The sequence below is a fragment of the Fulmarus glacialis genome, unplaced genomic scaffold (genome assembly GCF_000690835.1).
Source record: "Fulmarus glacialis isolate BGI_N327 unplaced genomic scaffold, ASM69083v1 scaffold1001, whole genome shotgun sequence".
Taxonomy (NCBI): domain Eukaryota; kingdom Metazoa; phylum Chordata; class Aves; order Procellariiformes; family Procellariidae; genus Fulmarus; species Fulmarus glacialis.
The window spans coordinates 5,141-30,241 of NW_009193160.1; the positions used below are offsets into that span (position 1 = coordinate 5,141).

Here is a 25,101-nt window from a genome sequence, read left to right on the forward strand (position 1 = left end):
CACAAAAGAGAGCTCTGCCATTGGCTTCACGGTAAGCAAAATGGGCTTTGTAATCTGAGATTTGGGACATTTTTAGAACATTTTTCTGAGATCCAGCTTGTTTTCTATTAAAACTAATGAAAAGACCCCTGTGGCATTTTGCAGGAATTGGATCAGGCTCTCAGTGGTACAATCTGTTCTATATATAACTTACATGCCGTTGGTGTTTGTGGGAGATAGACTCCCAACCCGAAGGAGCTGTAAGAAGTGTTGGATTTTTAGAGAGGTAAGGCAGGTTGAAATAATTGCCGTGGCAAAGAGCAATTAAGGGTTGTGTGAAACAACCTGCAGCTTTGTCACATTTTGAAAGGCCAGACTCTGTGACTCTCCGGCAGAGTGACGTAATCACACATCATTTTCTGTAACAGTTGCCTGAGAACCTACATGCATTAAGGTTCTCATTTTAAAAGTCTCCTGCCATGGAAATGCTCCTTACTGCGTTTCTGTGTGGGACCTACGCTTATGTTGTTCGCTGCTGGGCTACTCCAGTTTTCTACTGATTTAAGCTATAATACATATATGTAGAACAAGATGTAATGTAGAACTGAATCGAGCTCTGTGTGTCAAACAGTACCTAAGTCTAGTAGGGTGATTTCAGTTGTAGTTCAGTCTGTATTTTACGTTTCTGCCACAACTTTTTTGTGTACCAGTCAATATTTTGATTTGCGTAATTTTTTTCTCTATTGCATCCAACATCTTTCTGTCACTCAGAATGGACCATCCAAATTATTTAAATCCTTTACCTTGTTTACAGAAATATTATTACTCTAATTACCTCCATAAAAGCTCTCTAACTGGTATTTCATCCGGCAGGAATCTTTCTGTTGTTTTTAAAAAGAGTTGAATAGAACCTTGTTGGAATTCTGCTGGAAGGAAATGGATTTCTTTCCATCAGAAGTATCAGTGTCTCAGGTGTTACACATTCACATGCTATTAAGAGTCTCTGTTTTCTCATGCTAACGATTCTATAAGGATCAGTTTCTAATCAGAAACTGGTATTTCTTGTGTTTTCAGTATTTCCGCATTTGTTATAGATCTAACACTCTAGAAATATCAGAGGAGTTCAGTAATCTTTCATCAATAATCCATCTGGAAAAAGCCAATATAATATGATTGAGCCTTCTAAGTGTTGAAATCAATAAAAATATTTTCCTAGTAATTAAAATATCTTATTTTTATTTCTTGTATTTAATAATTTCTGGTCACTTAAAAGTTGACTTAGCTTGCATATTTACAAAATAAATTCTGACCTTTGTTTTTATTGGTTTGTTTTTCAGCTTGAACTCTACTTCTTCCAAGGTATCTAAGCATTTACAAATGAGTCATATTTTCTTATATCCTCAGTACATAAATATGTGAAAGAACACAGTAATGAATGTGAATGAGCACAGTAGTGATTTAAAGCAGAGATTCTTGGCTTATGTTTATTCCTGACTTACATGGACCATGAAGCTACACTCTCTTATAAGAAACCAGTGGGTCTGATCCTAGTGAGGGGAAGAAGGGAAGGTGTTGGGCTGAGTCACTGAGGGGAAGGAGGACAGTGGGTTTAGCAGGTCTTGGAAACAGCGATATGATTGCTGTAGCAAAAAGGGTGGAGACAAATGAGCATGTGGGGCAGTTGATACTTTACGGGTTAATGCTATATACATAGTACCTCACCAAGGCCAGGAGGGAATTAATGAAGTGGAGAGGACTGAAAAGCAGTCATGTGAGTCTCGGTGATAAGAAATGTCCAGATGTCATCCTGATCCACCTGATGAAACAAGTATGCATGAAAGAAACCTGGATCAAAAGAAAACCTGCTTATGGCCCCCCTGCATCCATAGGAGATGGTTGGGTTTCTGGAGATCTTCCCCTGTAGCCAAATTGGTCATGGTTAAAAGTACAGCCCACATGGCATTGAGGACTGTATGTATGGTTTCCTTGAGAAAGGCCAAATTGGTCATGGTGAAAAGTACAGCCCACATGGCATTAAGAGGACTGTATGTATGGTTTCCTTGAGAAAGTAAGCGGGTTCTGCCTCAAGCTGTGATGGCCTACAAATATCAATTAACAGAGCCACATAACTGTTACCAACATTCTTTTACAGAGTAGTAAATATGTAAGTTCTGGACAGGATTTGCTCTAATAACCTCTGCTTATCATGGACATTTTTTAGTAGTTAAAATCACCTTGTCAGTACATGGATCATTATTAAGATACTTAGAAATTACTACAGTGCAACTAATCTGGAACAGAGACATAAGTGCCCATCTACTATGCATTTCAAGTTATGAAGTATTACAAATGTTATTAAAAAACACTAATAAACTTTTGTGTTAAAATATCATGGCTAGTCTACCACCCATGAAATCTTAGCTTGAACTTATTATCCAGATCATAACAAGATCACATTCTTCATTCAAGAACAGCAGAGTTTACTCAAGGCTTTTTTTCCAGTGATTTCTTTTCCTGCCTATCCAAGCTTTCTGTGGGCTGAGGAACCATTTCTGCCACTGCTGCCTTTCCATCAGTCGTCTTTGCTGCTCGCTGTTGGCTTTTTTTATCCTTTTCTGTTTCCACAGGGGGGATTTCATTTGGATCAGGTGTCTGTTCTGTAGCAATAATTTCTTCTGCATGTGGCTTAATAAAATCTGATTTAGGAGAAGTAATAAAATTTCCCTTACATTTATTATGCTCAGCAACACAGAGGTATATAGATTTTGCTTTCACATTGGTTATGACCTTATCATGTTCTTTTCCTCTTCCCATACCCATATAAAGAGATTCAGTATCACAAATAATGTTACTACTTTTTACAGAGCCAAAAGCAAGCCCGAGTCTTTATGGTCTCTAATTAAAAAGATTAAGGGGTAGAACCTGCAAAACATTTACAGATGTAAATAATGGTTTCTCATGTAAGTTATCTCATTTACAGGACTGCTCAGAAATGTCTAGGTTACTCATACCAGTAAGGCAAGAGAGGAAAGAAATGCAGTTAAATATTTGTTCTTGCCTTAGGAGCAGAAAAGGGAAGAGGAATAAGAGTGTAAAATGTTCTGTCAGCAATGATATAACATGTATACACCCTGTATACAAAGAAAAAATACTTAGGCAAAAATATGTAAAACAGATGTTCTGATAATGTTGGAATTTAAGCCTTATTTGGAGCTAAAATGCTTTACATGAGGGAGTTGTAATTGTGAAGAATAAATCAATGTCCAAGTAGCAGTTATATAATGAGTCTAAAAGAACAGTAAAAATCTGTAATATGCAAGAGTGCTGAATCACCAGAGCGCTTTTCATTTTCCACCCTTTCTCTAAATTGGACAAAAAAATGCTCACTTATAATTCCAACTTTACCATTCAATATGGACATAAAGCCAAGAGAGAATAATTGATTTATCTCAAATAGTGGCTATATATACAATCAGGGTTTTCTAAAACAGTTTGGCATTTAGGGTCCCTTAATTAGCAAGGCTTTTTTTTTTTTGTTAAGTGTCAAACGTCTTGCTGCTGAAATGAGTCTTACTTTGGAAAATAACACCATCTGTGTATATATACATGCTTAGCAGGTCTTTCCTCTGCATTCAGAAATTTGAAAGTATTTATTATGGCTTAAAAAACTTTCATCAGCCAGGTGAGCCAAGGTGAGAACTCACAGCCCAGTGGAAAGGTGATTTGAAAGTGTTGTTTTAAATCTCTTTCACTGAGGTTTAACCTGGCAATTCATACTTTGCATTTGTTGTTGATTAAGAGCATACATACTGTAAAACATACTGTAAACTTGATTGTTTGGGACCTGAGAAATACTGATTGGCACAGACTATTAACTGCATAATGTGTAACAATTTTTTCATTGGAGTAGAAGACTATAAAGGTGAAAGTGCTCTTACCTTTCTTTTCCCCTTCCTTCTGTTTGCTTACTGTCATTTTTTTCTTTTTAGATACCTTTATATTATTTTGATCATGTCCTTGGACTGTGCCAGTCTGTCCTGACACAGAAATCACAATCACCTGAAGCAAAGCAAGAACAAAAAGTGCACAAGCAAGAAATGTAGATGCATCACAAGTTCTATTTGAAACCACCATAACCCAGTCCCTGGCAGCAGTACGTTTAGAAGCAGCTATTACTGTTTCAGGGACACGTACATCTTCTGAAGCAAACAGAAGTGGAATCCAGACTGTTATCTGTGAGGTGGCCCACTTGTATTCCCTCTCAGTTCTGCCAAAAGGAGGGAGGCAGGAGGACAGATTTTTGAAGATAAAGTAGTAGAAATAAACTGCTGCCAAAATGCAATCATTATTAAAAATATGCTAATGCCAAGTTATAAACATCAGTTATCAGGTATTGCGAAGAGCAAGTCATATTCTTGTTTGCATTCTGGAGGATGGAAGAGAGACGTGACACTGTTGCTTTTAAGCTGTATGTCCTGGGACCAAGATGGAGTGACCTGCTTATCATCCTTGAATTGGCTTCATGTTATACTAAGCAAAATTATCAAATAATTTGACATTGGTTCTTTAAACTCAGAAAGCTTGCTGTATCTCAAATTTAAAAATTAAGCTGTTTTACTTTGTCTGATACACAGCTGTTGTGACTAAATAGTCTGAACTTTTTTTGTAACATATTGACTCATTAATGTACACAATTACACACTTAAACCTTAAAATTGCAATAATGTCATCAAGTTTGATACTGGAGTTTTAACTATTTTAGGAGATAAGGCTTTGTGAACACATACACTGTTTATGTGAAATGCTGAAAACACATTAGTTTTACATAATTTCATGTTAAAAACCCCTGTGATGTGAAATCTATTCTGGAAGAAAAAAGATTTATACCAGATAAAGTTAACATGTTCCTTGAAACTGGTGGTACTATTCATGCATAAAGTTAAGCACATGCTTACATGTTTTGGTAGGTCATAAATCTGATCTAAATCTGGATATTAAGATCATAATCATTAGCCCTTTATAGAAACTGATGAAAAAGAAACTATTAAAAAATTGCAAAAATCACCACTTTCACCATTGATAACTGTGTTGAATCTATTGTTACCTGAGCCATTAAGAACTCCCTCATGCTTCCACTTCGCCTTTAACGTTAGCTGCCAGTGAACCTCAGATGGCAAGGGTTTAAGTGAGCATTAACTGTACAGCACTTGCTAATAGCGTCCTCACAGAAATGCCAATACTGCAGCAAAATGAGTGCCTGGGCAACAGCACTATTTCTGCAGTCACAGTAGCTAAAAATGACACGAGAAAGTATGTGGAAGGTGCACACAGATCGTGCTTATAGTGAAAATGTATACGTTAGTTCTTTAGATTTTGATGTGAAGAATTGTGCTGTTGTGAGACTAGTAATGAAAAGAGTTATTAATATGGCACGTTGCTCTCCTAATTAGCAATTGGGCTGATAACTGCTTCTGATCATACATATATATATGAGATATATATTGTATCACATGTATATATCATATATATATCCAGCAGGATGGACATATATGTGCATTCTGTTGCTCTTCCTCAGCTAATAATAATCAGTGGCATTGCTGTAAAATAGCTGACATGCAGTTTTTAATCTATATTAGTGTGTTCAAAGATCTGGACAAATGTTTTTTGTCTGAAACATTTTTATCTGAAAAAAAATTTTTTTTTCTATGTTCCAGTGAAGATTCTTTTTGTAGCTTTAAAAGATCTTGACGAAATATGTTATTTCCAATCTCCAGTGTTAAGTTTGGATGAAATTAATTGAAGTCTCAGTCTAACAAAATACTTACCTAACACCCTTAAATCAAAATTCATGAGCAGGTCCATTGAATCACATGAGACCACTCCTGTGCGTGAATTTGCAATAACACCTTGTTGAGTTGAGATGTGAAGTAGTGATGGTCTGGACCAAAAGGTGTGAAGAGATGCCATTGTGGGTTTTGTCGTGAACAGTAAAGTGAAGATTAACAGAGATCTAAAGGAAAGCTAGAGGTAGTTACAGTGGTGAAAGCATTAAGACACTAAGATACTGTGCACAAGTACCAGAGCCGTGACTAGAAAACAAGACACAGTGAAACAAGCATGTGATAGAAGGAAAGAAGTGAATTCAGTTTATTTGTGAACATAGAGGAGAGTTCGTACATTTTTGCAGACACACACACACACATTAGTGTTCTGGCCTCCTAAGCCTAATTTTCATTTATGTTACAGTACTTTTACCCCAATTGGGCAAGTTAAACAATGTTTATGGATGTAAATGACACCCATATTAAGGCCTCTCTAAATTAACACAGCAATACAAAGGGGCCTTAAAGTAGACAAAACCAGCACTAATTTCTCCATGATTTCTCTAACACATTCCATCTATGCTATGTTCCCTAAGTTTGAACAAATCTAAACTGCTGCTCAAAAATGACTCGATCATTTTTTATCATTCCATCTACCTCATCAGTTGCCCCCACTGAAACGATTCTTCACCCTTTCCATTTTTGTTGTACGGTCAAATGCTCCAGGAAGAGGGTCAAATGGCGGACCTGTGTTTGCAGCCAACATGCATTTGGCCTGGCTGAAGATGCTACAACTAGGTTCTGTGAAGTTAGCAGTAAGAAAATATTTAGGAAAGGCCCTGTTTTCCCTGGCACAATTAAGTGTATTAGAAGCAAAAGTGAAGTGAATGGAAAAATCCAAGGCTGCCAGCTAAAGCATTTACACACAGAGATTATGTCAGCCTATCATCCAAAATCTCCCCCATACTTCTGTTTCCTAGTCTTAAATTCACGCTTTCGTTTTCTTATCTTCTTTCTTTTTCTCTTGCTCAGACTGTCTCTCTTCCTCAGGTATGAACACACTTACAGTGACATCGCTGGTCTCTGTGCCGTACTTGTTCTTCACCACAATGCTGTATTTCCCAGAGTCGAATGTGGACACATTAGAAATGGTAAAGCTGACGTTTTTTCCAGATTCAAATTTCAGGATGCAATTAGCATCGGATACAAATGATTTTTCATTCTTCAGCCATGAGACCTCTGGGGTAGGATCTCCCCAGACAGTGCAAGAAAGATTAAGTGCCTATAGAAAAAGTACAAAAGGATTATAAGTAAGAGTCAGTAAACATTTGCTCTGTTTTTTGATGCCTGACTCTCCAAATGTTCCCCTCCCCATTTAGCTTCGTGCTTTTAGTAAATGGATGCATATCACCATCAGTGATCAATATTTTTTGTCAGTCTTCTGTATCATAAAGGAAAAAAAGGAACGCAGTTAGTTCAAAAACTCCATTAAAACCTTCAATATTTTATGGACCTTCTTCTCTGCTCTCATAATCATTAGTAGAGCTCTCTCCATGCATATTGTTTAATATCAAATTAGATACTATCTGCATTTGTGTGTTAGATCTGAAATGAGAATTTGTGGAACCGTCAGATGGATTTGTTCATGTTAAGCTCACCATATATTTACCACAGAAGTAAAGAAAGTGTGCCTGCCTTTTTAAGTAACTAAGAACAAAGTGTCCCTGGAATATTTTACGATCTTTTTAAACTATGCCCTGATAGCTCTTCCAACAGACTTGAATTGTTTTATGCACTCCTATAAAACTATTTTTAACTGAAATTAGTACAGGCTTTACCCTTTCTTTGGTGTTCATCTAAGTATTTCCCTTTGATGTTAGTAATGTTCCTAAGGGCTGAATTTAGTCCCATCAGACTGAAGGAAGCCTCTTCACTGTCAGAGAGTCCAGTTGTTGGGGAGATCCCTTGCGGTTGGGCACTTTCTGTAGGCCAGTGAGTCTATTGGGCACAAAATGTCCAGGCCCCTTTTTGGGTTTTCAGCTGAGAAATTCATGTTTGGGAGATACTGATACATATACACGGTCCCCTCCTCCAGTCACAGTGCCATGGGAATCTTCTCAAAAGAATTTGCAAAAATGAATATCACATAGAGAGTCAAATGTGGAAAATATTCATACGAAACTTCAGTGGTACATAGGCCTTTCTCTGAACCTTTATTTAGGAAGGAATCCATTTATGTCTAAGTATTAAATAGTACATTGGTCCGAACTTAAAAAGTTATTCAAGGTAGATTTTTTTTTTTAATGGAAATTGAAGAATTTTTACTGCAGAGAAAATGGTCTTCAGTGGTTCCTTAGGAATGGACTAAGTGATACATAAGGAATGGACAAGATTCCACTGGAATCAAGTTTTTCTTACCTTTTTTTTAAAGGCTCTTGATACAAATACGTCAAAAATAGAGACAACTGAAGAGCACTCACATTGTTGGCCCTGTAGGCTGTCATGATAAAAATCTACTGTGAGAAATCTATTTAACGGGCTACCTTCCCTTCACCTCTCTGCTTCTTGTCTGGTAGTGTAATAGTGGAAGATGGGACAGAAGAGAGACATCCAGAAGGCTGTTGAAATGAGCAGATCGAAAAAATGGATACCTCTATACAAATGAAAGATTTTTGTACCTCTGACTACAAAATAAAAATCAAATAAATCCCACATCGCCTAAGGACCGAAATGAGAACAAAAGGGCGGGGGGGGAAGTCTTTCCTCCATCAAAACAACATAATTCTTGGTACCAAAGGAAAGGCAGTTTCCAAGTGAGAAGTGGTTACGGCATGGTGGAGATGGCCTCTATCTGATTTCCTGCAGCACCTACAGCTGGTGACCGCGTGGGGCTGTTGACTGCCTTCTCTCATAGCCCACTGGTGTGAATGTGGTTTTGATTGCCATATCAGTCCCTCTTTTTGAAAAACAAGGGGAAAACAAGAGGTTTTACATTTCCCCCTCCTCCTTATCACTCTCAAACACGCCCTCAGCCTCAGCCTCAGCCAGGCATTATATATGGGTCCCTTCCGGTGCCCAATATTTCTTTATTGTCTTCTGATTCTCTAGCAAGCAAGAGATCACCATCGAGTGGCCCCAGCTGCCACTCCAAGATGCTAATGAGCTGATGTCCATGTCCAGACATCTCTACTAGTGGCATCATTCAAACCCTGGGTGTTTGAAGTGATGTCAGTACTCCTTAATTTAAAGAGATCCAAGCAGTAGTGATGACTCTCTTCTTCTTCTAAATCATTCATTAAAATAGCTGCATTTTGCTTAACCTTGCATCACTAGCTCCTGTTTGACATCGGTGCTCCTCTTGATGTTCCCAATTCTTATTATTTATTTTCCAGCTTCTAATATGCAGAGATGTATCTTACGATTCACTATGCAGATAGTGGAAGCTAATTCCGTAATTATGGAGCCTTAGCCAAGGAGAAGTGATTGCTCACTGTGACTGCACTGATCTGTTTCAGATTTTCTGTTCTTTGGGCAGGAGATTGTCTTTGCTCATGTATATCTTCATTACTCACTGAAACCCCTGATTATAATGCTGTATTCAACCTGAAATCCTTATCCTGGTAAAAAAAGTGTGTTCTGTACTCCTGGGGGGGAAAAGGCACCTTTCCGCTTCAAGATAATCCCCCTTTTCCAGTAGTTGTCTGGCTCTGATGATTGTCTGGGGCAGGGGGCTAGGGAAAAGGACTGGAAACCTGTCTAGATGTTGTGGTGAGTGAATGAAATCTATCAGGAAATCTGATCTACCTGAAAAACACTGGGTGAGTAAACCCCATCTCTTTGAGCCGGATCTCAGTATTTCAGAACTCCACACAGAAGTTCCTATAACAAGCCTGGAGCTGGGGCACTAAGGCATGTGCACTTGGAGCAACCAGCAGCTGCAGGTCCAGACCCTTTGTGCCCCCTACTACCTTTTGTGCCTTTCACTGGAGATTATCATGAGTAGGGTAGTACAGGTGGCAGAGGGAAATGTGTCCTTGTATTTCAAGTATTGCCGTTCCTCTTGCATATTAGCACAAACTCACATTCGTGGGTGGTTTGGGCTAAGATGCCAGTGAGTGAATTGAAGCAACTCAATCCGGGGAACCTGCTCCCTTCTTCCACCTACCCCTGGCAGAAGGGTAGAATGGGGAGTTGGTTGGCAGAAGGACGCAACATGTTGCTTCTAGGTCTGAAAGTGCCTGTCTGTCAGAATCCTAAACTTCTCCTTTTAAAAATAAAACCCCTTACTCACTTACAGGCCGCCATTAAAACAGCCACTTAGATTAATTTGGCTGGCTGTACACAAAACTTATGCTCGTATTCTCTGTCGGGTCAAATTCCTCCCTAATATGAACTGACACTTAGCCTTTTCCAATTATATCACACTGCTGAAGAGCATTTCTGTCTATCAGTGGAAGCCTCTTAGGCCATCTGGAACGCTGTTTGATTAACACTGGGTAAACACTGGTTTATTCGTTCTCACACATATCCTTCAGCTCACATGTAAAAAGCTAATAAATAGCATCACAGTCATGGTGTTAAGTTTAAGACATGCATATGCTTGGAAGTTCAATCTAGGGATACCAATCTGTTCATATAACTCTAGTTATGGCTGCACTTGTATTCAGAATCAAAGCTTGCAATTGCCAGTCCTCTGCTACCTCACTTACTGTTTTTCAAAATCCTTGATGATTGTGCAATTTGCATGAATTACACAACAGAGAACTGCATTCCCCTCTCTCCAGCATATATGCAAACAACAGACAGATGAGCCAACACCACCCAAACAAGCACCGTTTTCCCCAATCACTCTCTGTCCTACTCCATTTCTCAAAACAATTATCTACTGAATCCAGAAACATAAGGTCAAGGATATTTGTCTCGAGTTCTGGGAGTTTTTCAGTCACTTATTCAAACATTACAGATGTCCTTGCTGTCAAGGACAATGTGTGTCTGGGTAAGATTTTGCAACTCATTTTTTACAAACTCCTTTTTTTTAAGCTCTACACATTTTGCTTTAGTGAGCTCATGCTCAACTTCGTATCACCTCTCTTTTGGCAGAAAGCTTAAAACTGATAATAACCACCCAGATTTATCCCCTGCCAAAGCAGCATGAGAATCTCATCTCCAAGCACAAGCACTATTTGCTGAGAATCTGCAAATTCATTCCGTTTCTTTGTGTCTTCTACCTACAGTTACAATGCTCGTATGAGTGCTTCTCACTTCTACCTTTCCCAAACTGCTAAATCTTTTAATGAAAGGTTTAATCAAATGTTATCTCATTTTGTAATGCCAACATTCTTAATTTTCCCAGAAGGGCTGCAGTCCGCTATCTGCTGGCCATGCTATATCTCACATTGTTAAGCGATTCAGACCAAGATTTTAGATTCTTAGCACTTCTGCTCAGCTTATAATCAAATACTTTTAACCAGCTGACCTACTGCCAGACAAAGCCAGAAATATCGGGAAGCTGCCTTACTGAAGTTGTCATGTTACAGGTTTCCAATGACATTCACGTGCCCTATTTCAATGTTCACCCACACTGTGAAGAGGAACCGGCTAGAGGCAGACCAGTGGGAAGTGGAGGGCTGGCACTTCTTGGTCTCAGCACTATTATGCAGCAATTTGTAGCAGCAGCGTGCTGGGAAAAGGTTGCAAGATTGAGAACTGACTTTCTGGGTCATCTATTCTGTGCTCAAGCATCGATGTAGCCGTGTTCCTCCGGGATTGCCTTACAATAATCTTTCAGCTAAACTCTGCTAATGTAATCCAGTGTAACACCAGTGACTTCTTTTGACTTCCTTCCCATTTACCCTGATGAAATAGAGAAAATGATCTCCTTTTGTCTGGGAGAGAATTGAGTTAGAATGGTTTACTAGTTTTACACCGTTTAAACGCCAGTCTTGACAGGGGTGACTATCTTGCCACATTGCAAGGAAGTTAACTGCATAAAACATAGAATGACTAGCTATCTTGTAAATAAGGAATTAAACTTCCCTCGTAGCCTGTTACAAAAAAAATTCTGTGCATGAATTTTTAAAGAGCTGGTTGTGTAAGGAGTTTTAGTCTCAGCTCACCTTGTCATCTCACTTTTATCTAATGCTTAAGAAAAGACACTGCCCTGAATACATAAACCCATCTGTGCAAGACTGTTGAATTATGTACAGATGGCAGGCAATGAATAAATAATGTAGCAGATTTTAAAGATGGAATCTTTAAAAAAAAGGTGAATATTTTCCCATCATTGAAAGGCATTCAGGTTGTTGGGCTGTTTTGTAAAGCTTCAGTTAATTTACTGTACCTTGCCCTCCTGGATGGTGACAACATCGGGCAAACCTCCAAGTACCCGCGCACGATCTGGAAATAAATAAGAGTAATTTTCTTTAGTGTCTCAAAATCAACTGCGTCCCAGATTCTGTTTTCCCTCTTGTTCCATTGTATTATCTTATTTATGTACAACTTGTCTCTGATGTCTGCACTAGCAGAGCACTATTCGGCATTCTTAGCACACCATTTGGACTTTAAAAAATGTTGAACTCACAGCAAAAGATGTGTTAATAGCTGGTGTCAGTCACTTACAGAGGGGAATTAAAGTACATGTGCAGATTTTGCCATCAATTCGGTGTTACTTCTGAGTGCACAAAAAAAATCTGAATTTTTGAGATCTGGCACTCTAAATTTTTAGTGTCATAAACTAAAAATGTTGTGTTTCCAAAAGGAAACGAATGACAGCTAATAAAGTGGTAGAGATTAGGTTTTGATCTAAATACAAAGACAGTGTCAGTGACGGCACTGAAATTCCATGGCTTTGTACGTATCTGGGTGTAAATGAGATCAATATTTGGTCTAGTTTTAAGCTCAAAGTCCCATAGGACTCTTAAATACAAATAAGCTGATCACATGCAGGCTTTGGTGCACTTATTCTGGAGTATGGATTTAATTCATTATAAGTCTTGGTGGAGCCTGGCAGAGGAAGGAAATGACTATACAGAATGTTCCCCTCTAATGTATTCTGTAAAAGATGTGCTCTGGAGCACGGAGATAACAACCTTATGAGACTGGGAACGGGACTGTGTTATGTCAATTAACATGCCAGCCCCTTATGAATGGTCTAGGGTTAGAAAAGAAATGCCCAGGGCAGGGCTATTACTGATCCTTTTGTGCTGTCTCAGCTGGGACTCGTAGGGATCACTGTACATTTCCAAACCCTGCTCTATTTGGAGTATATGTCCAGGAAGAGTTAGCTCAGATCTCTCTACACATTTTTCTCCAATAAATTTTCAAATGCCAGTTCTGCCCTCGTTTTTACACAGGTCTGAAAGTCATCTGCAGCAGGAGAACTTTTTGATGTGTTAAATTTTTTCCATGCATTTTTCTGTAAATAGGGAGAATATTGAGCTTAATAATTCAAGTTGAATTCTAATGACTTATTCCTTAAGTAATTATTACATACTTCTGTTTTAGTTGCTATGTTGGAATTGACACACACGCAAAAGTATCAGGAGATTCAGGGATCGGTCTTTAAGCAATGCAAAAGCTGCTGTTGCTTTCTTACCCATCTTTGTATGCAATGCAGAGCCATTTGACATTTTAGTTCAAAACTAGCCAAGTGATTTCCTCCATTTTTGAAAACAAAGTGACTTTTGTGCAGAGAACATGCATGAGAGATCTCAGCAATGAAGATAATTTTTAGAGAAGGCTAACTGGTAATAAGAACAGGAGCTTAGGCTGGAAAAATCAACATAACCCATAACTATAGTGGTATTAGCTGCAATGTGCACCAATGATACATCACTAAAGGGTCACTCTCCTTGCTTCCCCTTGGTATAAGGACAAATTCATTTTAGGGTGAGCACATGCACATATACATGTATACATGCCCTCTCTCTCCCAACACACAACCTTCCTGGAGAGGAAGAAAACCTTCGTAAACAGTTTATTGCAACTATTGTCAAAGAAGGCCCACTTACTTTTCTCTGCAATCGCAGCTTGCCTGGAATTGAAAGAAACAAAAAGAAAGTCCAATTTCAGTTGAAGTTTACTTAGAATGATTGAAAAATAGCTTATCTTTTTAATTGCCTTTCATATGTTAAGGAAAATGTCTCATCATTTGGCAACACTGCTTATTCTTTGTTACCTAACTGTTATATAAGAATTGCACCAAAGAAGTCACATGCAAAACTCCTACAGACTTCTGTAGGACTAGGATTCGTTTCATGGGATATATTTAGCTCCAGCACAAAACAAATACTCTTATTATTTTATGGCTGCCATTACTGTATTTAGATGGCATAATACTTACTTTAATCTCTGGAACTCAGCAAAGGCTTCATCAAATGCTTTGTAAAGAGAAAAGTTTATTTTAAAGGTAGGTTCAGAGATAAATTATCACAAGTTTACATTTAGAATGTAGAATTAAATTAAAAACATAGACATCATTAAAGAAATACTAATGTATGGATGCATGCGTATTGTATAAACCCTAAAATGCTGAATGGTTCAACTAATAAAGGCCATCTTGTATATGGCAGCTGTTATATATACATATGAATGCATAAACACACTGTTTTTTCTTTTAAAAGTCAGGCTTTAAGACAAAGAAATAACAGGAGAGCAATAGGCTGAAATTATCTCACAAAACAGAGGAAGAAACCCACAATACACCACCTAAACGATAGCTTATGGCAGTGATCTCCCAAACTTTTTTGATCGTGCACCTCTATAGGTAAAATTTTTTTGAGCATGCACCCGCAATGTATGTACATTTATTTATTTAAAAATTACATAGATGTCCTACTGAAGTTCTCATATTTTCTTCCCGCACCCCAGCACATCATCTTGCACACACCCCACTTCGGAGGCCACTGGCTTATGGAATACAAGAGATCTGTTTTTTCCAAGTGCTTTTCACATCTGCTCTGAAGCATCACACTGATGGCCCTGACAGCAAACTGCTGTCTCCTCTGTAAATTCAGGCTAAGCTACCATCATGTGGGAGGTCAACCTCTCTGCTTTGAAAGGGAAGAAGAAATCTCTTTTCTCAGAAAGTGGGAATAGAGTACAGAAGGAGCAACATGGAGATGATTGTAAGGTTATTGCCCTTACACAGAGCTTGCAGGCCCAAAGTGAAGCTTTAGGGATGGGAACGGCGGGGGATGGAAACTCGGCAATTCGGAAGGAGATAATCTCTTCCCTAGGATCTGAGAGGTCTCTCAGAGTAAAAGCTTCCAACAATCAATCCAAATAATTTTAGCTGTTCCTCTAACATTCCTTTATCATGGTGATGAAAGGGACCAGTCTTGACATCTCTGAAGAATAAGGAGCCCTATTATATCCATCAAAGAAATGCAGTAAGAAAGTAACAGAAAGAACTTATCCCTCACTTCCTCCTCCAAATATTACTTGGAAGGGAGAGATACAGAAGGCATTCAGTGCTCCAACTTGTATTTAAAACTGCCAATCAATGCCAGCAACACAAGGGGTTTTGTAAGATAGCTCAGAAACTGGGCTGACATCTCAGTAGGCAAACTGTAAGCGGGTATTTGGAATCAGAAAAAGCCTTTCATAATTTATGACCCGAGAGCACAGGTTGGGGAAAACAAATTGCGCTGTCCCCACAAACGCTGCCAGGCTGCTGGGTACACACACAGACCCAATAGCCCAAAGGGTAACAGGTCTGTAGCAAGGTCCTGCTGCAGATGCTCCTACCCTACCACAGCGTAATGCCCGCGTACAGATGATGCTAGCAGAGGGAATGGCCTACCTTGTCCAGAAAGATCCACTGTCTTTTTGTGTCCTGTTTTCCCATCAAAGAGTTCCATGGTGTATTTGCCTTTGTCCTGTGGAGTTGGCTCATTGATCTGCAACCAGATCTGCTCCCCGGTGACACCAGTCTTCACTCGGTCTGTAAACCTAATCTGGGTATCGCTGAAAAATACACAACAACGTTACCCTTCCGTTATGCTGGAGTATAAATGGGATTTGCTCATGATGAGTCACTGAGTACATCTGCAGTTACTGAATGATTTCCAAGGTGCTATGGTGCTATGCCACCATATTTTGAAACTTTTGAAGTCAAATTCTTATTAAAGCTGTGGGCCAACGGGGCAGAATTGACATGACAGTCTTTCCCTGTTCAAGGTGTAGCTCTCCTCAAAGCCTGCAGCAAGGTTATGCATCTTAGTCTATGACCTGAGCCACGGAAAGTTACACAAATTTAAAACCCAAATCTCTGAAGAGTAATCCATGCATCCTCAAATGTTCATGTTGTCTTCTTAGCATCGGTTTACTTCTGCCTGTGCAAAACAAAACTATATAGGGCTGTACCTACAAAACCCCCCACTTTTGTCACAAATGGTGTTTGCCTAGTTGGAGTGTTTTCTGATGCTCTGCTATGCTTCGGCGTTTACAATTAAACATACTTTGACATAAATATATCTTCTTCCACAAAAAATATCAATTTCTCAGCTTCCTAGCTAAGCAGTTAATTGCCCTGGATGAGGCGAAAGATACTAGTCAAATAAGGTACTCATTTTCTTTTTATCTTTAAACTGATAACTTCGAATACACTAGAGGGTCAAAGAACATTTTTACTAGATTAATTTGATGTGCTTCAAGATTAAATTAGTTTCTAAAAATTAAATAGAGACGAGAGAGAGAGGGAGAGTATTAAGAGAGAGAGAGAAATGCAGAGTACTTCATATTCACTTCCAGTTTTGAAATGCTTGGGATTCCTGGTGATACCAGGTCAAAAAGTGTGCCAAGAAGCAGGAAAACCTCAAACTGCTTTCATTTCTCTGGCAGCGTTGGTGGTTAGCATCAGTGTCAATAATTACAGCCAGACTGCTGCAGCACATCCTGCGTATACTGTGCCTCATTTACATGAGTTTTATTGAGAGATCAGTAATTCAGATTCCATCCTAAAGACTAACTACTACCACGTCCACAGGAAGTGAAGCAGCAAGAACAGTAATAATAGATTTGAAGCGATTCAAATACGTTATTACTATTAAATCAAATCTGAGTTGTTTACTTCTCTGGGTTTTCCAGTGCATGCTGTTTGCTCATGGATTTGGATATGCAACTCCCATTAGTTTTATGGGGAGTTGGGCATTCAAATTCTTTTAAAAATTCTCAGTTATGCTGGAGATTTGGCTTGGTTAGGTTCGTAGCTCTCACAGGAGGGGCTATCTGGATTTTACTGCCCGGGCACATGCTGAAACTTGCTTTGCCTCCTAAATATGAACCCATGTGTTAAGAGGACGTGCCCGCTTGTCCCAGTTCCTGTGAATGGCGGCTTCTAGACAAGCAGACCTCCAGGCTAGGTATCTCAGAACCCGTGGTGCTGGCCTCTTTTAAAGCTTGTCAGTCTCTCAGCTTATATTTGCATCACTCCTTAAAACTGATTCAGGGAAAGATGCAGCTCCCATCCAGGAGGTGGGAAGCACTCTGAAGCAGCACGGCCCTGACAGCATCCCATGGCATGGGACTATCTGTCTCATGAGGGAAACGACAGGAGGGCCCTGCACCACCAACACCTGACTCTTGTACTGGTTTCACATGGGTGTAATTCACTGAAACTAACTCATATGAGGGAAGGACTCAGGAGAGATGAGAATAAACCTGGGCTTTGTCTCTCTCATACATCCAGGTTCTTTCTGAGTCTATGAAAACAAAATCGCACTGATTTTTGCAAAGCTTTTGCATACTTACTTGTGCACCCAGCCTACTCTCAGATCTTCCACATAATAACTAACATAGGAGTACAGTCTGATACCCTCAGCTGTGCTCTGGATTTTCAGGTCTGTCGCAGATAAAGCTGAAAGAAGAGCACATGGTTTTATGCAGCCATGCAGCCATTCATTGAGTGTCACAATGAGTCATTCATTCGAGAAGAGAATTAAGTGCTTACCAATCCTTCTGCATACTTCATTCATCAGATCTGCAAAAGCTGTGGAAATAAAATCCAGAGACTAAGGCTCTGTGTCTGCAGCTCAGGCACAGTCAATAATAGGACAAGTACTGGCTCTGAAATATTCTCCCCAGTAGGTTTGAAAAAGAAATCAGACCTATCTTATCTTATAAAGCATATTAGAAATCTAAGTAATGCAGAAATATAGCCTGTTATTCCACGTTTTCCAGACATTATTTAACAGCAGCCCTGATGAATACTGCTCCAGCTGAACAAAACTATATTATCTTTTTTTTTTTTCATAAATGACACTATTCAGTTGGAATGCTAACCCATCTATATACATACTAATGGATAGGTTTTTCTCCACTTGCTTGGAAACGTAAGTGGAATTTTAAAAATACAGTAATCACAATGAGTGAAAAGGCCCCTAAAGAAATGAATGGCAAAATATAATAAAAATGTGAAATCTTTTAAAATTATCTAGTTCCATAATTTCTTTCTATACTTGTAGACTTACACTGCTGATCGCCCCCTGAGGAAACCTGTTATCATTTTGCTTAGCGTTAGTCATCGTATTCTCCCAAAATTATACAGAATCCAGATTCAAAAGCTGTATTCAAATATTATTTGAACTGAAAAATCTCAGTTTTTCTGGTGAGATGATCTTATACGCAGGAGGAACAAAGCCACAGGAAGGTGACACACGCAGTTGCCTGTATTACCCCGAACCCGCTTGCAGGCGAGCAGTCAGGCTGTAGCTGGGGTGGCTGACAGCTCGCAGAAAGTGGCTCTGACCTGTGTCCTTAAGCTTTAGCTCACTGGAGTCCTTTCCTCTGTCGTCCTTCAGTATGACTTCGTAAGTGCCAGCATCTTTCTTAGAAAACTGCAATATTGTAACAGTAAAACTGTTCAGAATAGTTACTATAGAAAAATTTAGATTTTACTCCTGAACCCAGCTGACATCCCGGCCCCATCCCCGGGGAGGTGCTCGATGCCCGGGGCTGGGGCTGCCCCGGTGCCCCCAGCTGCCCTGCTCCTGGCTGGGGCGGTGGGACGGGCCCTGGCTGGGGGGTCCTGGCCTGCAGCCGTGGGGGAGCCCCCGGCCCCAAGGGGCCCTGATACTTCTTCCCTTCCTCAGCCAAAGAACGGAGAGCAAAGGGACGAAAGTCACACCCCCAGCCTGCAGCAAGGCTGGGCACCGACCAGACCTCTCTGGTGACTCCCAGAGGATGGTCTTCTGAAAGCCTGACTGGCAAGCGCTTTGTCATTCGCAACGTAAATGGGGCCTCATTCTGTTGTTAAACTGACATGCAAAGGAAGTGACAAGCTTATTGTCTCTTCTGTCATCATTTCCTGAAAATCTGAACAAGCAGTTATAGACATTTGCTTTAGCTAAAACACAGACGCCTTGCAAGTTTTTCCATTTTTAAAACTCGCTTCCTTTTTTGATTGTTCTTTTGAAATACCAGATTAGATCGTATCTTTCACTGAATTTGTAACACTAACTTCAGCTGAGGACTAACAAGGACAGTCACTCACCTCTGATATCAGCAGAGTACACACGCCGTCTTTAAAGTCATGTTCTTCATCTACCATTATCTCCCTGTCATCTTTGTACCATACAATGTGTGTTTCCTTCTTAATATTAGCCACCTAAGATGGGTGAAAACCACGTTGTAATTATTCTGTTCATTTGAGCAGGTGAACTTAGTGTCGCATGGTTTGCCTGTTCAAGTCTCTCATGGAACAGCAAGCTTTACAGTGATCGCAGTGAGTTGTTGCAGGCCTCCATTTTAAAATGAGGGATGCAAGAGGGAAAACAGCAGGGATGAAAAGAGAGAGAAAACAACTGCCAACAGCTTCAAGGAGCCCAGGACACCAGTGGGTCCTGTCCAGGGGATTTCTACATACATAAACTGGCCAAAAATGAGAAAGTCCCAGGATTCACAAAGACTTGTCATTCCTATTCAGGTGCCTTTTCCTGGGTGGGCAGCTGACAGACCTGAAGGAAAAGGTTCAAGCTATTTTCCAAGGTATTTTGTTACACACAATGAGCAGTCGCCCAGCATGATTAGCCTTCAGAGGCTCTGTTGCTATCCAATACGCAGTTGGGAGGACACCAGCAAAGGGCATGTCTTTAGTCCCTTCCCACCCTCACCGTCTAAGTAGTGGTAGGTCAAAGTGCTTTGAACATTGTACTCCATGTTTTCCTTGCCCCTTACCTTACATTTCAACATCACGTTACAGTCATCGGTAACTTCCCATCCCAGTTTATCCACAAAATGAGGACCTGTTTAAAATTACAGATGCATTTTTAAGGATCGCATCAACTGTATTCATGATACAAAACCAAAGACAAATATGTTTTTCTTGACAAGAATACTGTAATATTTTAATGTTGTTTGATTTTTCTGTTTTCTCCTTCAAAAGGTAAGCAATCATATAACAGAACAAAAACATCTATTTCAAATTAACATATATAAATATAAACAAACTCTTATACTTAACAAATTAACACATATGTGATTCTTATAAGTATCCATATTATCACCTTGTTTCCTGTGCCACTCTTTTCTCTGGAAATCTGCTTCATCCTGCAGCTTCTTGAATACTAGGAATTAAAAACAGCAAGAAATATGAAGGTTAAACATCATGTGCCATTTGTACGATACTGAATGTCGCTCTAACAGTTAGGTGCAACTCTGTCCCTTGGAGGTCAATGAGAATCCTGCCATAGGGTCAGGTTTTCACTGGACATTTCAAAGTGTCAGAAGCTGATTACGGCTAACCCAACTTTCCTAGCTGCTTGCAGTCATCAGGATTTTAATGTGTCGTGTCTGATGAAGCGTAATCCCCAATCATACAGCTACTTTCCGCTCTCGGTAGGAAGGCAAAGGAGCGGCAGCAGAGTCAGCAAGCCACTTGAGCTCTAAGAGGTGCAGCTACTTGTTCCCTGATGAATGGGCTTTTTACAGGGGAAATTTTTATTCCATCCATAGAAGAGTAAACCATGACAAGCTGCAATATTTTACATTTCTATAACAATTCCCCTTCCTCCCAGCACTTTAAAAATATCAGTTCCCACACATGCCCTGTCCTATATGAGGCAGGCAAGCACTGTGACATGAAAAACCACTGGAATTAGTACTGAGAACAGTGGAAAGTGAAGATGACAACTGAGGTAGCCTCGGTATAATTTTTCCTGCCTGCTGTGTCATATAGATTAGCTTACCATCGCCAATGAGGACAAGGCTGGATTGGTTGGTTGCTTTTCCATCCTGCAGCTGGAAAGTGTAAGTCCCTTCATCCTTGTCCTCAAGTTTATCCATAATCATTTCAACAAGGCCGGTCTTCTGGTCCACCTTCATTTTATATTTCTTCAGGAATGGAAAGTAAAGCAACAATTAATGGATGTCAGAGTCAGAAAATATTTGTCAAACATTATATGGTATCTTTAGGTGAAATTTTGTTTTCTTTATTCAGATTCGCACTATCTCTAGCTCCAGCTCTAAACATAACATTGAATAAATAAGAAATCTGTTGAAGGTGAAGCCTATCTACTGATGCTACACAAACATGTGACATTCCTGTTGTATGGTGACTGCTGTGTTCTTTTCAATTAGAAAGGTTTAGATTTGCATCTCTTCAGAATAACACTTTATTTGAGGATGATTATATTTTTATAAGGTTTTGTGTAGAATGCTCCATCTCTGCCTTCTACCTGATATCAGTGTTGCAACAAAAGCATGCCATGTCATGTCTTTGTGAGTAAAAGTTCTGCTGCTGGAAACAACCACTTGGGAATTTTTCCTTGGTGTAATAAATTCCTCCAAACAGCCGAGGGGGGTGAGAACCGAGCACGAGGGTATGCTGGGGCCATAGATGAAGGACATAGATAGATAGGATGAGTCTGGGCTACTGCAGTGACTCGTTGAAGACCACAGTAGTTGCTTACCTGGGACTAACTTATTTCTGGAACTCCTGTGGTTCTCACCAGTTAACAGAAGACATGGTACTCACAAAGGTGGCAGGAAGTCATTTAACTCCACTTTATAAACTGCATCCAGTAAAATTCAGCTGCAGCTCAGAACTACAGACAAAATCTTTCTAATGATGCTTTCAATGACGTGTTATTTCTCATGAAAATGCATTAGTGTGGAACACTGGTTGGAAGTATATTGGAGACAGAGATGTTAATACTCACTGATACTCATAAAAATGCAAGCATACGTAAGCAATAAAAAGGCTTACCTCTCCATTGAAAATCTCTTTATCATTAAATACAAAGTTGGCCTTTGCATTGCCAGACAGTTTTTCAGCTTGCAACCAGAATCTCACTTCTCCTTTTTCCAAAATTTCCACTGCCAACTCAGAGGCAAGTGGGACAGCTACAAAGAAGAAAGAAAAGTATGAAGCATGTACTTTGCCTGTGCCCCAACAACTGTTTTCTTCTGTAATCAGAAAGCCACTTCTTCCTTTCATACTCAGATACTGTTTGCAAGGTAACTAGCTTATGATAGCTCTTCATATAGACAGAATGCCTCTCCACCCACATATACATAGGATGACAGACAAGATTTAATATTTTGCTCCTTCAATCTCTAGGTTTGTACAGACTGGAAGTGTTCAGGATTTGAGTTATGCCGATGCCCTTCCATTCTAACACAAGGCTAAATCTATTTCAAAGGTAAACTGCAAGTATCATCTCTGCAGCATGATGCAAGCCTGCATGGCACAGACCCATGTTTAATGAATCGCTTAACAATGTTACTGTAAGACAGTGAATTGACTCAGCGGAAAAAAACCACCAAAAACCCCAAGCACGAAGCCAGATCAGAAAGACAACTGCTGAGCTGCAGGTTGGGAGATTTTTGTAAGCACTCTGATCCTTTGCTGGGTGGAACCTCCATCTCTCAGAATTCACTAAATACAACACACCCTCAATCTCTCCAGTACATTTTGTTTACATATGAATAATGGAAATCCCCCGCATATAGACCAATTCCTTGTGTTAGCAGGAAAAAAATAATGTAAAGAGTACCGCAGGTAATTTTAGTCTTTTTTTTTATTATTTTTCCTTGTTCTTTTTAAGTTCATTTTAAAAGTCCTCAGCTTGATTTCACTTTAACTTTTTGTTAAGATATCTTAATCAGCAACATTAAACATGAGCATTTAGACTCTGATATTGGGGCATATTATTCATTTTATTGGTTTCCATCATTTTTAGCTGTCTTAGTGGATGCTCAGATTTTCAACAAAATCATACTCTAGGGAGTACGTATGCTGTACATGAACTCTACCCCAATCCCCAGTTTCACAGCAGTGTAAAGTCTGCATTGCAAGACTGTAACATGGAACAGCTGAGAACAGTGTACAAACACATTGCAAAATGCTTGATGATGTAGTTTGGTGATAGTGTAAAGATACACCTCCTCCCAGACAAATCACACGACAGGGTTGTTTTTCCCTTCCAGCTGAAAATTTTCTATCCTATCCTATCTTATCCTATCCTATCCTATTTTATCCTATTCTATTCAACTTCATGTATGCAAAGGCCCAGCTACAGCAGGAGAGGACTGGGACTGCGGTAGCGTCTAATTTCTCTCATCTTTCTATTTGCACCGTCCTAAATGACTGGGGTGCCCTCTGGAGCAGAGCTGCCATCCCACCCCACTGCCAAACAAAGTTAGGGGGGTGAGGACCCCCCACATCTTCCTTTCCCATGCTCACCTCTTCCGCGCATCTACACCCTCCCACACCCGCATGTATGCTTTTGGCGCCTGAGTGGCACAGGACCTGTCTCTGGTGAAAATAAGGCTTCTGGGAGGTGAGGCAATAATCACACAAAAAAAAGAGAATTATGAAAAAGGCACAGGCTTAATCAGAGAGAGGAAGATAGTTAAAAAGGAGCCTGGATGGACAGCGTTACCAGGAGGGAGCAGGGCAAAGAACAACCCCACAGGAGCATGCCCCAGCAGTCCAAATGTGTGTGAAGCTTCCTCACCCAGTGCATCACTTTGCTTGTAAGAAACAAAAGGAATCTCACGTCTTGCATAATTTCTCAAAACAAGGCGACTGAAATGCTACAGAGGAGCCAGCAGAAGCAAGAGGGAGAGGGTGTGAATAGACATCAGGCTGCACTGCCTTTGTCTCGCTGTCAGCTCTATGGCAATTTTAAACCCCCACTTGATTTGCATGCAATTAACTATGAATATCTTAGTCTAACATGGAAGAGAGGAAAGTATCTCAGAAGCTGTTAAATAAAGGACTGAAAAGATGCAGAAGGATTCTTTTTTGGGAAAAAGCCGTTCACTCCCCAGCCCAAAGGAACTGGACAAATCTGCATTACAGTCCTCCACGAGCAAAAGTCTTATTTTAAAATATTTCCATAAGCACCAACTGACAGCTACTTTAGGCATTTTCCAGCCATCGTGCTTACAAGGTTTTACATCCTATTTGTATAGCATCACAAATTACCACGAGCACTTGACAGGGAGTCCTCGGGCAGCTGCTAAATTGAAGAGTTGGAACGATTTATTTTTACTAGGCACCAATACACTATCGCGCCCATACGTAGTTGCATTCTGTAAGGCTGCATTATTCAAGCAACCCATTTTCCCATGGAGTTATTGGCTGCAGATGTTTCTAAGCAGAAGTTACAATTAAATGCAGTTCAGAAGTACAAACAAAGCAACTCGCAGGAGCTTATTTTGAATCAGAAATGCCTAGCAACTAGAATAGAACAGAATAATTATTTTTTGTAGAGAATTTGAGTAATCCTCAAACAGATTATCAGGAGATATGGCTAAAGTTTCGTGTTGATCCATAGGAGCTCATTATTATTTTTCTAGCCTCATAGCCATAGCCAGATGTATCTTAACCCCTATTTGTAATGGGTTTTTTGTAGTGTCCACAGGGCCTAGCGTGGCCAAAGCAAGTAAGGCAGTTTCCTCCTTGAGGATTCGTTCTGCAGTGATCTCCCTTTTTGCCTGTGCCTCCTGGAAGCTCATGCGCAGCTAGAAGTGTACAGTTACCTAACATGATGCAAAAAAGAAGACACGGTCTGTGTCCTGAGGAGCTTATTTTGTGACGTCAGTTATGAACACAGAGGGTGGACGAGCACTCAGAAGAAAAGGGCTGGGGCAAGTAAGGACGTGCGACAACAGTAAAGTTTTGTGATGACTAACTTTCAGCGTGACGATACAATTAGGAGCAAAAAACTGGGAGGAGCAGGAGTAAACAAGGGGATTCTTGTGCTGTCATTAAGCTGTCAAAAGTTGATACAGTATGTTGAGAAGAGTAGAGCTGATATGGAAAAACACAGAAGGAAATGAGAGAGAGAGATGA

The 25,101-nt window shown here is 39.9% G+C and overlaps 1 protein-coding gene across 1 annotated transcript in view; it reads right to left on the reverse strand.

Moving 5' to 3' along the window:
* Nucleotides 1-2,463: 2,463 nt before the first annotated feature.
* The window catches only part of MYOM1 (myomesin 1), a gene marked incomplete at its 5' end in the record, with an annotated part of 38,984 nt that continues 16,346 nt past the window's right edge, over nucleotides 2,464-25,101 (reverse strand). Inside the window, 15 exons of the mRNA XM_009587326.1 lie at nucleotides 2,464-2,675; nucleotides 3,918-4,038; nucleotides 6,868-7,083; nucleotides 12,142-12,197; nucleotides 13,811-13,833; nucleotides 14,143-14,179; nucleotides 15,604-15,767; nucleotides 17,553-17,658; nucleotides 17,752-17,790; nucleotides 18,550-18,637; nucleotides 19,294-19,407; nucleotides 19,977-20,044; nucleotides 20,306-20,365; nucleotides 20,987-21,131; nucleotides 22,006-22,142. Coding sequence (XP_009585621.1) covers nucleotides 2,464-2,675; nucleotides 3,918-4,038; nucleotides 6,868-7,083; nucleotides 12,142-12,197; nucleotides 13,811-13,833; nucleotides 14,143-14,179; nucleotides 15,604-15,767; nucleotides 17,553-17,658; nucleotides 17,752-17,790; nucleotides 18,550-18,637; nucleotides 19,294-19,407; nucleotides 19,977-20,044; nucleotides 20,306-20,365; nucleotides 20,987-21,131; nucleotides 22,006-22,142 — 1,586 coding nt within the window. The remainder of the gene's footprint in view (nucleotides 2,676-3,917; nucleotides 4,039-6,867; nucleotides 7,084-12,141; nucleotides 12,198-13,810; nucleotides 13,834-14,142; nucleotides 14,180-15,603; nucleotides 15,768-17,552; nucleotides 17,659-17,751; nucleotides 17,791-18,549; nucleotides 18,638-19,293; nucleotides 19,408-19,976; nucleotides 20,045-20,305; nucleotides 20,366-20,986; nucleotides 21,132-22,005; nucleotides 22,143-25,101) is intronic.